This window comes from Triticum aestivum, chromosome 3B, assembly GCF_018294505.1.
Source record: "Triticum aestivum cultivar Chinese Spring chromosome 3B, IWGSC CS RefSeq v2.1, whole genome shotgun sequence".
NCBI lineage: Eukaryota > Viridiplantae > Streptophyta > Magnoliopsida > Poales > Poaceae > Triticum > Triticum aestivum.
In genome coordinates, this window is record NC_057801.1 from 844,534,041 (window position 1) to 844,549,335 (window position 15,295).

Sequence of the window (15,295 nt, forward strand, 5' to 3'; positions counted from 1 at the left end):
CGAATATTCATTCGTGTGGGTATAGGGGTCAATATGGGTGTCCACGGCTCCGATGTTGATCATTGATCGGAAGGGGTTCCGGGTCATGTCTATACTTCACCGAACCTATAAGGTCACACGCTTAAGGGTCATATATCTATTGAATACTAGACAGAGAGTCTGAGAGAAAATCACCGAAAAAGTTTCGGACACCGGAAAAGTTTCGGACAGCGGAAAAGGTTCCGCAGAGAGAGGTCATCGGATGAGTTTCGGTGAAACTGAAAATTTGTTTCAGGGGATACCATTAAGTCAAATTGGTTTCGGCACATGCCTGATAATTCTTGGAGGGTGCCAGAATCATTCTGGAAGCTTTCTGGAATTTTCCGGGATAATAACCGGATATGCTCCGGGGCTGCCGGAACCAATTCAGATGTTTTTCGCAGATGAAATTCACTAATCTGAAATTGTTTCAGAACAAATCCAAAATCATTTTAGTGGGTACAGGAATTATTCTAAGACTCACAGAAATATTTTCGGATTTAATGGATGCGAAAAATTGTCTTCATGAATAGTAAAAACGCATTCTTGTTTGCTTTGCGCAGGTGAAAATCACTAAACCGAAATTGTTTCAGAACGTGTTGAAAATTAATTTTAGTGGGTAATGGAAATGTTTTGAGCCCACATAAATATTTTCACTTCGAACGGACGCTGAAAAATGTCGTCATGAATAGTGAAAGTGCTTTTTGCTTGGCTTCTTGGAGAAGCCACCTTGAAGGCCTTTTGGTATTATCCCCTTGGCTTCTTGGAGAAGCCACCCTTGGGCTTGGCCTATAAATAGGGGTGGAGGGGGCTGCCTAAAGACACATCCCTTCTCACATACAAGTGCCGTGCATGATCTGGCTTCTTCTCTCCCTCCCATGAAAAGAGTTTCGTAGAGCCGCAAGGCTGTCTGGGTTCCGGCAGGAACTAGTTCTGGACGGCGAAGCCCTGCCGGATAGATGACACCGTATGTGTGCAACTCTGTAGAAAGATCGTAGTTTCGGTCTTAGTTCGTGAGTGCCTCCCGAAGGGCTGTCCGAGTGACCGTTCGAGTTTCGATGGTCCTCCCGAAGGGCTGTCCGAGTTTTGAGGGTCCTCCCGAAGGGCTATCCGCGACACCGTCCGAGTGACTGTCTGACTGCCTCCCGGAGGGCTGTCCGTGGGGCGGATGAGGGTATACATCCTCGCGGTTGGGAGGTTGTAAATCCTAGCTACGGGGATCTGCACCGCCGTTCGTCATCGACTCTACTTCCCGCTGCGCTACGAGTCGGTAATGAATAAGATCAAACCATGTATGCAGTCTCCATAGTGGTCCTGGGCTGGTGCGTAGGTCGGAAATTTTTTGTTTTCTGCTGTGTTCCCCTATAGTGGCATCAAGAGCCATGCTATGAGTAGATGCAGGTTACGATCTAGAATACATGGAGTTGTATGGGTATTGCATAATATAATTTTGGAGTAGATGAGATCTATTGCTGAAAATTATTTATGCGGGTGACAGATGAAATCTGTTACCCGACGTTCTTGTTGCTTCCCTAGAATTTGCATTTGCTCAATCTCAAGACAGCATGGTGGAATTTGACAAAGTTCTGGCAATCTGTGATCCTGATTGATCATGGAAGTGCTATCAGTTCTTTGGGTTCTGCCGTAGTCAAAAGAAAGATGAATTCGCAGATGAAAGGGCATTGCAGATATGATTTGCACGGGGGTCATGCGTATGACGAAGTTTAGTATGGGGCTCGAGATTTAATTATCTCGTGTTTCATAAACCCTGAGATGTTAATCTAGGAACTTGAATAGTCATACTTGATGATAAAACGTTGGTAGCTGCGGTTTAAGTCGAAACCTTAGAAGCCACGTAAAACTTTTTTTGTATGAACCGATTAGAGGCGTCTAACTTGGTTTTGCAGGATGGTTTGCATGTGATGTGGTATAGCAGTGCTCATAATAATTTGATTATGTATGAGATGACTATATAATGTAAATTAACATGACCTGCGTGTCATGATTCGACATGATGGCTGGAGCCATATGATTGTCACTTTAATGACCTGCGTGTCAACCTTAAGTAATGCACTTATTTTATTAGCTATAGAGATAGCGATATTATCTGGTGCATCGACAAGGTGGTGGCAATCTTAGCGAAGGTGAACACTGACGCGAATGCCGAAGACGAAGAAATGAAATACTTCTCCGTCAGAAAGGGCTATACCATATCATGCTATTATGAATTGCCTGAGATGTTTAGCCCTTATGATGGACCCTTCTTGATTGGGCGGTAGTCGCTTTTATTAGGGTGATCTCTCACAAAAATATCAAGTAGTTAGTGTTCTCCCAAGTGTAGCACCGTCTACAACACGTATCTTTTCGGGGTGCGCCATGTACACATGAGCACGAACAATTAGAGAGGTGTAAGGCGGGTGAAGGTCAGACCTCACTGCGTGATCACTTGCTTGTCTTGACGTTCAGGCATGAAAGTCATGAGCTCGGAACACAAGCATCGAAAGATGAACAAGAGTCACATAGAGATGTGATCAGCATGTTGGCCTACCGATAGAAATTCACGTCATCAGTGATGAACCCGTCAATGGTGTTGAATTGATATGCGGATCTTGAATCACTCACAATCAATTATGAGAGATATTGATTTGAGTGGGAGGGCACTGCAGAATTAACTTCTTTTAATTCTCAGTGCAATTAATTTTGAACACTGTCTAAGTGTTTTTTGCTTAACAGTTGTAGAATAATGGCTCGCGTTTCCACCTTCCCTGTTAAAATTGAATAGCTGTTAAATATCTGATTAAAACTTTACGGTTGGTAATGTAATATGAGGATTGTCCTCAAAAGTGCCGAGAAGGACTTTGTCCTATCGCATGCTTTCGGTATTCTCCCGCTAATGCTATGGATGATGTGACTCTCGTCCTTCGATCCAAAAGCTAGAATTCCGTTTTCAGTCAAGTGCAATATGTTTGCTTCCATGAGACCCGAACTTCGAAAGTTTGGATAGTTATGTGATATTCATGGAATCTGAAAATCATTTTCAGAGATAGACAAAGGCTAAAAGATATGAGATATCCAAAGCAAGGTTTGTTAGCAAACCATTAGTAAAGGAGTTTACTATGCATTAGACTGATAAGAGAGGGATCCAGAAGAAAGCTTTTCATATGATGAAGTTGGATGCTTTTTCTGGAAGTAGGAGAAATACTAAAAGTTAAACTGTTAGAAGTATAAAGGCAATAAGAAAGAAGACTGGAATATCCAGCTCATGTATGAATGTCATACAAGTTTTTGATGTATAGAAGGCTGGTCAAAAGATATAGTTCTTGGGAATTATGATTAAAATTGTTAATCACTAAATTCTTGGGTATTGTGAGTTAATCACAAAGATACCCGCTTGATTGCATTCTGTTGCAACTCAATGTAAGAACTACTATGGCCTGAAAGACTAGCCAGGAATGAGGTTTAGGTATACACAGGGAACATAGTAAATGTTACTATACTTTCCATCGGTGTATTACCGTCTGTATTTATTTTCATAATTCATTTAGAGTTTCACACTCTAGCCCATTGCATAAGGTATCTTGCAAGAAGGTTGTTCATAAGAGAACTTTTCATGTTCAATGTTATGAATAACATAAGGGCCATACTTTCATTGAGAATGAGATGTATGTTATGAATAATGATAATAATATATTACCTCTGGATTTACTTTCATAATTCATTTTAGAGTTTTTAAACACTCTAGCCAATTGCACAAGTTTGTTGCAAAAGGGTTGTTCATAGAAGAACAATTGTTGTTCAGTATTATGAATAACATGAAGGGCCATGCTTCCATCCAAGATGGGATGTATGTTATGAATATTGATGGTAATATGATACATCCATAACGCTGACGCTAAATGTCGCGAGACTATGAGAATACCACACATGGGTGGCACTACATTTGCTCACATTGGAGAAACCCGCATGGAAAAATTCCATTATGATGGATTTTGAAGTCGTTTGATTTTGAATCATCTGACACTTGCAACTTTCCTCCGAAAAGTGAAGTGACTGAAATACCGTTCACAGGCCATAAGGAACGAGCAACAAACTTATTGGCGATCATACATTTTGATGTGTGTAGTTCAATAAATGTTGTTGCAAGTGGTGGATTTATTTATCTTCTGAAATGACTCAAGTAGATATATGGATATTTACTTGATGAGATGTAAGTCTAGATCTTTTGAAATCATTCGAAAGGTTTTCAAAAATGAAGTAGAAGTTATTGTAACAAGAAAATTATGTTTCTGCAATTTGATTGCACAAAGGAATATTTGAGTTACATGTTTAGCGAATGTCTGGTGAGTTGTGAAAAGAGTTTCATAACTTACACCTTCCGGAACACCACTATGAGTGGAATGTTTGTGAAGATGTAATCAAACCATTTATGACATGGTAAGATCAAAGATGACATAAATAAATTTGCCATTATGACTTTTAAAGAGTAATGCTTTAGAGACTGCGGCTTTTACACTGAAAAGAGCTCCATCGGGTCTGTTGAAATGATGGCATGGTATGGTACGCCCAACCATGTTATATCTTTTCTTAACATTTGGAATATTGGGCTTGTGTAAAAGGTTACAAACCTATTCCAAATCAGACAAGTGCTAATTTGTTGGTTATGCAAATTATTGGGTATTCCCTCACCACAATACTGAGGCAAAAAGTTTTGCCATAAAGAACGGTGTGATTTTGAAGAAAATTGTTCTTTCAAAAAGGTGAGTGGAAGAATAGTGCAACTCGACGAGATAAACAGTATCTTCGTCATCAGATCAAAGGAAAGAGACCTTGGAAGTAATTCCAGAGTTTCCTACTGCGACTGATACGGAAGTCTCTACAATAAAATGTATGAACTTCGGTCGAACTTGCAGCTGAACCATGTAGGCAAGGCTCGTGCAAACCTCTCAGGTGCGCAAACGAGATATTGTTGTTAGACAACATTGTACCTATGATACACAAGGAAGCGTTGATGGGCCCTGACTCCGGAATTGGCTAAATGCCAATACAACCCGAGTTAGTTTCCATATAAGTGATTCAAGATTAAAACCTTGATACACACCTTTCGGAAGACTTAGAGTCTAACAAATATTTATGGAACTTAAAACCTATACGGATAAAAATGTTTTATCCATAAAGCTCGACTTGTTGAAATAACAAGTTCAAGAGTTGACTACGGTGAGGTTGTTTTCATCGTAGCGATGCTTAAAGTCGGTTCGGGTTGAACTAGCAATTAATACATATTTCAATCATGAGATATGAAACATGGATGACAATAGGATTTCCATCTGATGGAAATGAAACCAAGGACTTGCATGTCTTACAGTCCAAGGCATTTTGTCTATCCAGAGGATGCTAGTAAGGGTGCAAACTTCAGAGTTCCAGCGATGGACAGAAGAGAGCAAAATGGAGTTGGAATCTTCGTGCTTTGATGAAATGGTCAAAGGGGTTTGACTTCATCAATGGGTAACGAAGATGCTTGTAATTCAAGAAAGTAAGTGGGGGCATAATATTATTTCTGAAAACCTTGTGTGCTTGACACATTGTTAATTGGAAATAAATTTCTTGACACGGATTAGGACTTCATTTGAAAATAGTTTTTTGATGAAGTGCTTAGGCTAAATAGCCTCAATATTAGGCATAATGATCTATGGAGATAGATTTACCTAATAGGGCTAAGCAATAAATACATATTGACAAGATGCTAAAACCGTTTAGCACTAAGAACGACAAGGAGTGATTCTTGCCGAAGTCACATGGAAAGAGTTTTTGCAAGAATCAGTGTCCCAAGACATTGATGAGCAAAATACATGATGCAGATTCCACACACTTTTGTGTTTGGATTAATCATGTATTCCATGGTATGTAAAACAACCAGATATGTCCGATACCCCCAAGGTGTTGCGAGCATGGATACTAAAGTGATCAAAGTACTAATCGTGGGACAACATTGAAAGATGTCATTGAGTACTAGAGTAAGTACTCATGATATGTTTTCTTGCAAGCGGAGATCATGAAGAGTTTGTTGTAAAATGTTACATTGATACAATCTTCATCTTTTCTCCATGCGATTTTTGATTTAAGTTAAGGGTTTTGTGTAATACAGAATATGGTGGCACGGTAGTTGGAAATTGTTCCCAACAGGATACTGTGGTGAATTCTATAACAAATGACTAAGTATATTGACGCTTTAGAAGCGACAAACAAGATGTTGAATCATATAGTTCATTCATGAACTTAGTATGGTTCCAAGATGGCTTTTGTCAATGGGACACTACTGCAGGTAGTTTCTCCATAACTCAGTCTGAGGAATCCAGGTTTGACCTGTGATTCACATACATAAAAGCCAAGTCCACACAAAATATGAATTTTGTGAAAGCGTGAAAACGTGAGCATATGCAAAGATACATACGGAGCTGAAGTCGTCAGATCCGATGGACATCAGACTATACCACATGCGAAGCATTTTTTACACCGGTATGCCATAGGTGTAGAGTGCATTAGCATTAACTAGATTATTGACTCTAGTGCAAGTGGGAGTCTGTAGGAGATATGCCCTAGAGGCAATAATAAATACTATTACTTATCTCCATGTTCATAATTATGTTTATGTTCCATGCTATAACTGCAATGATTCTCGAGTCTGCAATATTCACGAGGCTCGAAGGAAGACTCATATGCACGTGTGGAATAATAAACGGTAAGAAGTATTCCTAGTTTGGCCTCTAAGACTAGCTCAAGTGTTGCATGATGGTTCCGTTTTCCTGATCATGGGCATGTCTATGCCAGCAACTTTCAGGGCACAATGTTAAGAGAACATTTGTGTTGAATCGACCCGGTTTGATGTTATGCTATGAGATTCATTCGTCACAAGTTAATGGTAAATAACAGAGAGATGTTTAACCTTTGCATGATTCCTTAGGAAGGAATCCATATCACAGAGAGCGGATTTGCGCTCCCGCGGCTAGGGTTCCCCCGCTCCCCTCCTGCCGCCGCCGCCTCTCCCGCCGCCGCCGGCCGTCGGCCCCGCCCCCCGCCTCCGCCCCCCTTCCGCCCGGCCCCTCCTCCGGCTAGGCTGCCTCGCGCCGCCTCCCCGGGAGGTGGCCGGGGCGGAGCTCGCGCCCCGCGCCCGCAGGACCCCGCCTTCCCCATCTCCCTCCGCAGCCGCCGGCAGGCGACCCCGGCGTTGGCCCGGGTGATGCCGGCGGCGGCGGGCCTTCCAGTCCCCGCGCGCGCGTGCTCCCTTCCCGGGGCAGGGAGGCGGCGGCGGTGCAGCTCGGCTTGGCTGCGGTCCGGCGGCCCTGTGGTGGCGGCCGGCGGCCGGCGTGGTGACGGCGCCGCTCCTTGGCGGCAAGGCGGCATGGTGGTGCTGGGTGGCCGTCGTCGCGCCCCCGGCCCAGATCTGGGCACGTCGGGCCCAGATGGGGCCCTAGCGGGCCGGCCCCCCGGCATGGTCTCGTTGTCTGCGGCGTGGTGAGGAGGAGGAGCGGCTCGGACTTGGGGCGTCGGCGCCGATGGCGTGCCGGCAGCAGCGCGAAGGCGGGAGCTTTACGGGCCCACGAGGGCTCGGCCGGGCCTGTGGGCCTACGGGCCTGGTGTGCTCCTGCTATTGCGTCCGGACGGCTACTGTCGCTGATAGTGGAGGTGGGGCCCTCCCGCGTGCCGATGGTGCTGATGCCCTACTCCCGGCTCTGATTCTTCGTCGTGCTGTCCTCACTTCGCGGTGCCGTGGTGAGACGGCGTGGAGGCCTCACGACCGCGTTGGCGCAGGGTGGTGGTTGGTTTGGTGGCGGGATCCGAAGCGCCCGAGGTGCGGGTTGGGATCGGGGGAAACCCCTGTCGGCGTGGCCGACTCCGGCGCGGTGGCGCCTGTGGGTGCCGCCTGTCCTTCCGGGAGGGCGTCGGGGGCTTCTCTTCCTCTCGCCTCGTCGTGTACCGGGGGAAACCCTTGGCAGCAGCGTCGTCATCGTCGCGATCCTTCTTGGAGGTGTTGATTGGTGCCGGCGCTTCAGAGTCTTGGAGCCTAGTGGATGAGCTCGGTGGGCCTAGCGATCGCGAGACTTCTTCGTTTTTGTTGATCCGCCGTTGTCGGCATTTGTTTCTTTTGCTCTTTCTCTGTTGTTTCTTTTGGGCGTGACTGTGCTGCTTCCGCCCCAGCACCTATCCCTGTATGATTCGGTTGGTTGCTTTGTATACAAAGCGGGGGGAAACCCTTTTTCGGCATGATTCCTTAGACCATGAGAGTATCGAGTTTCTTCATGCTTGCTTCATGAACTTTGGGGTTTGTTAAACGTCATCCGTAAATGGGTGGCTATTACGGCGGCTTACGGGTTCATGGAAAAGTGTGTCAAGTAACTTGATAGCTCAAGATTGGGATTTGCTCATCCGACAATGGAGAGATATTCTCGGGCCCTCTCGGTGTTACGGTATCCATCATCGTCTGGCCAGACACAGTGTGATTTGATCACAGGGATGCCGGAACACGAAAACGAGAAAAGAGAACAAAACCAGTAACGAGGTAACTAGCATAGTGGACAAGTTGTTGATCCACGGGGATGCAAGTAAATCTCACCTCGGGTCTTTGTAACATATGACGAAGCAACAGGAATAGCACACGGCAACTGGAGGTTCACTCGAATATTCATTCGTGTGGGTATAGGGGTCAATATGGGTGTCCACGGCTCCGATGTTGATCATTCATCGGAAGGGGTTCCGGGTCATGTCTATACTTCACCGAACCTATAGGGTCACACGCTTAAGGGTCATATATCTATTGAATACTAGACAGAGAGTCTGAGAGAAAATCACGGAAAAGTTTCGGACATCGGAAAAGTTTCGGACACCGGAAAAGGTTCCGCAGAGAGAGGTCATCGGATGAGTTTCGGTGAAACTAAAAAGTTGTTTCAGGGGATACCATTAAGTCAAATTGGTTTCGGCACATGCCTAATAATTCTTGGAGGGTGCCAGAATCATTCTGGAAGCTTTCTGGAATTTTCCGGGATAATAACCGAATATGCTCCGGGGCTGCCGGACACTACAGGAATTGTTTTTCGCAGATGAAATTCACTAATCTGAAATTGTTTCAGAACAAATCCAAAATAATTTTAGTGGGTACTGGAATTATTCTGACCCACAGAAATATTTTCGGATTTAATGGACGCGAAAAATTGTCTTCATGAATAGTAAAAACGCATTCTTGTTTGCTTTTCGCAGATGAAAATCACTAAACCGAAATTGTTTCGGAACATGTTGAAAATTAATTTTAGTGGGTAATGGAAATGTTCTGAGCCCACATGAATATTTTCAGTTCGAACGGATGCTGAAAAATGTCGTCATGAATAGTGAAAGTGATTTTTGCTTGGCTTCTTGGAGAAGCCACCTTGAGGGCCTTTTTGGTATTATCCCCTTGGCTTCTTGGAGAAGCCACCCTTGGGCTTGGCCTATAAATAGGGGTTGAGGGGCCTGCCTAAAGACACATCCCTTCTCACATACAAGTGCCATGCATGATCTGGCTTCTTCTCTCCCTCCCATGAAAAGAGTTTCGTAGAGCCGCAAGGCTGTCTGGGTTCCGGCAGGAACTAGTTCTGGACGGCGAAGCCCTGCCGGATAGATGACACCGTATGTGTGCAACTCTGTAGAGAGATCGTAGTTTCGGTCTTAGTTCGTGAGTGCCTCCCGAAGGGCTGTCCGAGTGACCGTTCGAGTTTCGATGGTCCTCCCGAAGGGCTGTCCGAGTGACCGTCCGAGTCTTGAGGGTCCTCCCGAAGGGCTGTCCGCGACACCGTCCGAGTGACTGTCCGACTGCCTCCCGGAGGGCTGTCCGTGGGGCGGATGAGGGTATACATCCTCGCGGTTGGGAGGTTGTAAATCCTAGCTGCGGGGATCTGCACCGCCGTTCGTCATCGACTCTACTTCCCGCTGCGCTACGAGTCGGTAACGAATAAGATCAAACCATGTATGCAGTCTCCGTAGTGGTCTTGGGCTGGTGCGTAGGTCGAAATTTTTTTGTTTTCTGCTGTGTTCCCCTACATAAGGGTGGTTGTGTGATGCAACACCGGTTGTATCATGAGCATGTAAAAGGCGCCACAAGCAAAAGAGGAGGCGTTCTAGGCAGAACATGGTGTGAGAAGACAATGCAGAGGTGAGAGCTTCAACAGTAGCAATGTCGAAACCACCAACATAGGATAATGCAAGGTACCATCATCAAGGAGCTGCACCATCACCAGACCCCCGATCCATCTAACTCTCAACATTAGGGTGGTCATTTCATGTGCCAAATGAGGGAGACGATGAGAGAAGACTCTGGCTCATCACATGCATGGAGAAAGGAGCAACATATATGCTCTCAAAGAAGGATGGTCATTGTCATTGGTGGAGTGTAAATACCTCAACCAAGGATGGTCATTGTCATTGGTGGAGTGTAAATGAAGGTCACACACAACAAGAAGTTGTCAACGACAAAGGACCCAAGAAGCAAAACAAACATTGAGTTGTAGGAAGCTCACATAGCATGAAGTGGAGTTCCGCATGTTTTGGAGCAGAAAAGCATCACGATAGTAGTAGACGGCAACACTATGACACCGATCGATCTGCCGAAGGAGGACAAAAGGGGTAGCAGATGGAAGATTCACAACACCAAGTAGTGTCATTGCTAGGCCCCAATGACACACACAACCATCGACCCCTGGTCGTTCGCACCTTCAACCACACGGAACAACGAAAGAAGTTGTTTGGTTCTCCAACATGGTGCCTCCAAGAAAGAAGTGATGCCGAATAAACCACCATCACCTAATATGGCAAAACCCATCATAGGTTTTCATGTGGATAGAATGAGAAAAGAAATTTGTCGGTGCAATGGCTCCAAGACAATGCATCCACGAGGAAATGACATCCATAGACACATTTGCTGGAGAGATCGACAGGTTGATGCACAATTTTTGCCCATAGCTAGTGCAAACCCACATAACCATGACAACATTAGTATTGCTATTGCCACGTGTTGGCCGGATCTGGCGAGTACTTGCTGCCACGCCTTGCGCCAAAACTGGGCATCACCAAGCATGTAGCGGATCTGCGTGCTATCGTCAACAATGCCACGTCCACTAGCACACACAGATGGTGGGGAAGCATGGAGGAGCGTCACCACTAGCGGTTTGGGGGGAATTTCATGGATGGCACAGTGGCGTCAAGAGTCAGGGCCCATGGAGATTTGGATGCGCGGACGTTGAAAATGTTGGCATCATCGAGGCCAGCCTGCAGGTAGACTGGAGAGGAGGCGCAACCTTCAGCCTCGTTGAGTTGCAACCGTTGTTGAAAAGCTGTCGAAGATGCCAAGCCAGGGAACCGCTCAGCAGCATACCACCATGGTTGGATCTGGAGTCGGAGTTGCGAGATCCACCGGTGAGGAGCTGGACAGCTGACAGGGAGCAGATGACGTGGGCGGGAGAGAGAAAAAAACACTAGAGAAAGTTGCCCCGCCGCCGCCATCTGCCATCGGACGGACTGCTCTGGTGGCGACGAGGTAGTCGTGGAGGGGCTGTTTTCGGTGATGGCGTTGGTGGCCTCCAGAGTCACCCGGGGCGGCCGCTGGGGGGGGGGGGGGTAGGCTTCAGCCTTTTTTCCAATCACCTCTGTTAGTTTGTTGGTTGGATAGTGTTGTCTTAAAGTTGAAGCACCAAATAAGCATGAGAAATTTCCCAGAATGAAGAGGTCTTATTTTATCAATTCATACACTTGTTAAGAAAAAATAATTCATAGTTATTTGCTTCGAAAAAAAGTGAGAAATTTCTAGCATTGTAAGTTGAGAATGGAAAATGAGGGAACAGCCCAAAAGACGTTGGTATGTAGTACTAATTTTTATTAAAAAAAACATTGGGATGACGTAGTGGTGCTATCCCTCTGATCTAATCTTGATATCCATCGAGTGTCAATCTTAATATCCATCGAGAGAATCTCAATCCACGTGAAGACATCGATTCATACGTGAGGAAAACCTATCCGAGGCCACTTGGATTTAGCAAAACCGCAGAAGGTACCATTGCTTGCACCAAATGGTAGTAGGCTAGTAGCAAAGCTCTTTTCAGCTCCAAGATTTGGCGGGTATCTCAGCAATTATTTTGCTTCGCGCCAACTTACGAGAGGACGGGTGGTGAGTGGAGTGCACGAGACCTCACCTCGCTGCCTACAACAATACTGGAGTACTATTTTAGAGGAAGCAACAGACACCGGAACCAAACCATTTCTCTCTCTCTCTCTTACCGGCGACGCGACGCCCATGGCGCTGGGGACAACCGAGCCGCTCCTCCTCCAGCCCCCAGAGCAGCGCCGGCGTCCGCCGGGCTGGCTCGCGTGGGGGCTCCCCGCGGCGCTCCTGATACTGCTGCTGCTGTCCGCCTCCGGCCGTCTCCGTCCGCCGCTTTTCCGCGTGCCGCCGCCGGAGACCGTCCCGCTGACCCTGCTCGCCGGCGCGCAGGAGAAGGGAGCACTGTGCTTGGACGGGACCCCGCCTGGGTACCACCTGCAGAGAGGCTCCGGCGACGGATCCAACCGCTGGCTCATCCATCTAGAGGTTCGTCCTACCATACGCACTGTCTATCTTCCCACCCGTTGATCCATGAATCAGCCGTTGCTTCTTATGATCACGATTCATCCATCCTTGACCCGTTGCTATTTTATTTTTCTTAGTGGATGATCTTTCACAAAATACACTTTTGATAACCAAAAAAGTACAATTTTCATAACCAAAGTATAGTTCGAGATAGAGACCCGGGCCCTAATTTCTGTTGCCACCAACAAGGAGATGCCTTTTCAATGTTAATTTGTGTATCAAAAGATGCCTTCTACATGATGGGGATGTTAAGCAGGTAGACTCAAGGTAGGGCAATTAGTTGACTGACCTGTCTATTTTCAATTACAAACAACCCAGGGTGGCGGCTGGTGCAGCACAACCAAGGACTGTTCCAACCGCAGAATGTACGGGCTCGGTTCGTCCAACTTCATGAAACCGATGCGGTTCGCCGGTGCTGGGATCCTCGGCAGTGATCAGCTGCAAAATCCTGGTAATCCCTTGTGCCTATCTATTTGTTCCATCATTATTTTCCTGTTTGTTTGCATAATCGTACTTCTTTTACCTGTTTGATATGTCTTCCCCACTAACTTTGATCAGCGTGTAATCAGATTTCTACAACTGGAACAAAGTGTTTGTGCGGTATTGTGATGGGGCGTCGTTTTCGGGGGACGCGGAAGGTCGAGCACAGGTGAAATTTCTAAGTTCTGGTCTGATGTCGCTATCTTGGTTGCTTCAAGTAATGTTCTGTTTCATGATGATGTAGGATGGAAGCACACTTCACTTTAGAGGATTGCGCATCTACCAAGCGGTTATCGACGAACTCATGGAAAAAGGACTTGCCAATGCTACACAGGTCATACTTAACTTACAAAGTTCGTATAGTTTTCAACATGAACCGACAGTAAATTACTCTGTTAATTTCAGCAACAACCATTGATTATTTAGTTGTGAACAGCATTCCTCATTTTTCTACCCATTTCAGGCCCTCCTTACAGGCTGTTCTGCTGGTGGCCTAGCCACGATACTGCATTGCGATGATTTCAGTGCACGGTTTTCTCGCGATGTTTCAGTTAAATGCCTTGCTGATGCTGGGTTTTTTCTTGACGTGTAAGACTCTTGAAAACAAATGTGATCCACCAGCTAAAGATTGTCCCAACCGTGATGATTTCAGTGCACTTGAACTAAAGTACCTTTTTCTTCAACAGAATGGATATTTCTGGGAAAAGGTCCTTTTGGTCTGTCTATGATGGCGTTGTTCACCTGCAGGTTAGCTGTTGGACATGCTTCAAACTTTAAAAGACATGCCTTATTTCATAATCAAGCCTTGTGGTCATCTTGTAGTCCTTTTTGCACTTCTGTAAAATTTGAATACCAGAAAAGGCTTTATAGAACTCTGATTTTTCAAGTGCGTAGTCTTGTGCCACAATCAACAAACACTGCAATATTTTTCCGTCCATGTGATTAGTGCCACTTTGTACTAAACGCTATTGAGGTATTTTTTATCCTTTGTTTGATAAATTTATTTCAGAATGTTAGAGAAGTGTTGCCCAAGGACTGCCTTGCCAACAAGGAGCCAACCGAGGTAGTTTCCATTCTGCAGTTTGATTTTCTTGCCATACTTGCTCCTGTAATAGATTATGTCAGTCAGTTCGTTAACTGAAATAATGTTGCTCCTAGTGTTTCTTCCCCGCGGAGCTTATTAAGAGCATCAGGACTCCCATGTTTATTCTCAACTCTGCGTATGATTCATGGCAGGTAATTTGGAATGTTTTTTCTTCTTGCTCTTCTTCCAACTTCTCTTTTAAAGTTCTTACTGTTTTATCAATGACTCTTTGCCACAGATACGAAATGTCCTTGTACCAGTTTCATCGGCTCCTGATAAGTCGTGGTCGAGTTGCAAGGATAATATCCGGAACTGCAATTCCACACAAATCAAAGTCCTTGATGGTCATTCCGTTTATTTTTCCTCTCTCACTCAATACCAATTCCTTTTCCGTGCAATGAAACACTGAATATTCAGCTTCCGTGTCAATAGGCTTTAGGAACGCAATGCTGGGTGCATTGAATGTTGTCGAAGATAAGGAGGACTGGGGATTGTTCGTCGATTCATGCTTCACTCACTGCCAATCCCTATATGGCATCTCTTGGAACTCAGAAATCTCCCCGAGGCTTGGAAATAAGGTAGGGAATTACAAATTCTAACGTAAAACACATTATCTATGTCATCTATTTCTTCTGCGAGGAATCTGCGGCATCTGATTCACCATGTTGTTACTTGGATTATCACAATTTTGTCGAGCAGACCATTGCAGAGGCCGCAGGAGATTGGTACCATGGAAGGAGCCATGGAGTGAAAGAGATAGACTGCGAGTATCCATGCAACCCAACATGCAGTGGACAGTTGCCTCCATAAGTTATTATTAGACCGTGTCGAGATTAATTATGTCAATGAGGGAAAATGCAGATAGCATTCTCTTGTGATGTCCATCATAGTGAGAGCTAGTGTCAATTTAGAATGAAAATAAGTATACTAATGACAATGCGTCAAGTAAAAAGTTCATATTTGTGCGAAAAACTGAGGTTATAAATATTTGGAATAGATCTTCCTCATCCCTAAATTTGTTTCATCACACAGGGGTAACACACTCCCCTTTCCCTTGTGTCGCTCCCGAC

General features: G+C 45.4%; 1 protein-coding gene across 1 annotated transcript; it reads left to right on the forward strand.

Moving 5' to 3' along the window:
- The first annotated feature begins 12,276 nt into the window (after window positions 1-12,276).
- On the forward strand, window positions 12,277-15,240 carry LOC123067053 (pectin acetylesterase 5). Its single transcript, XM_044490014.1, has 11 exons — window positions 12,277-12,622; window positions 12,980-13,112; window positions 13,231-13,310; window positions 13,386-13,475; window positions 13,605-13,729; window positions 13,828-13,888; window positions 14,151-14,204; window positions 14,300-14,377; window positions 14,464-14,569; window positions 14,658-14,803; window positions 14,925-15,240. Exons 1-11 carry the CDS (start codon window positions 12,329-12,331, stop codon window positions 15,033-15,035), a joined length of 1,278 nt encoding a protein of 425 aa, XP_044345949.1. The 5' UTR covers window positions 12,277-12,328; the 3' UTR covers window positions 15,036-15,240.
- The last annotated feature ends 55 nt before the right edge of the window (window positions 15,241-15,295 follow it).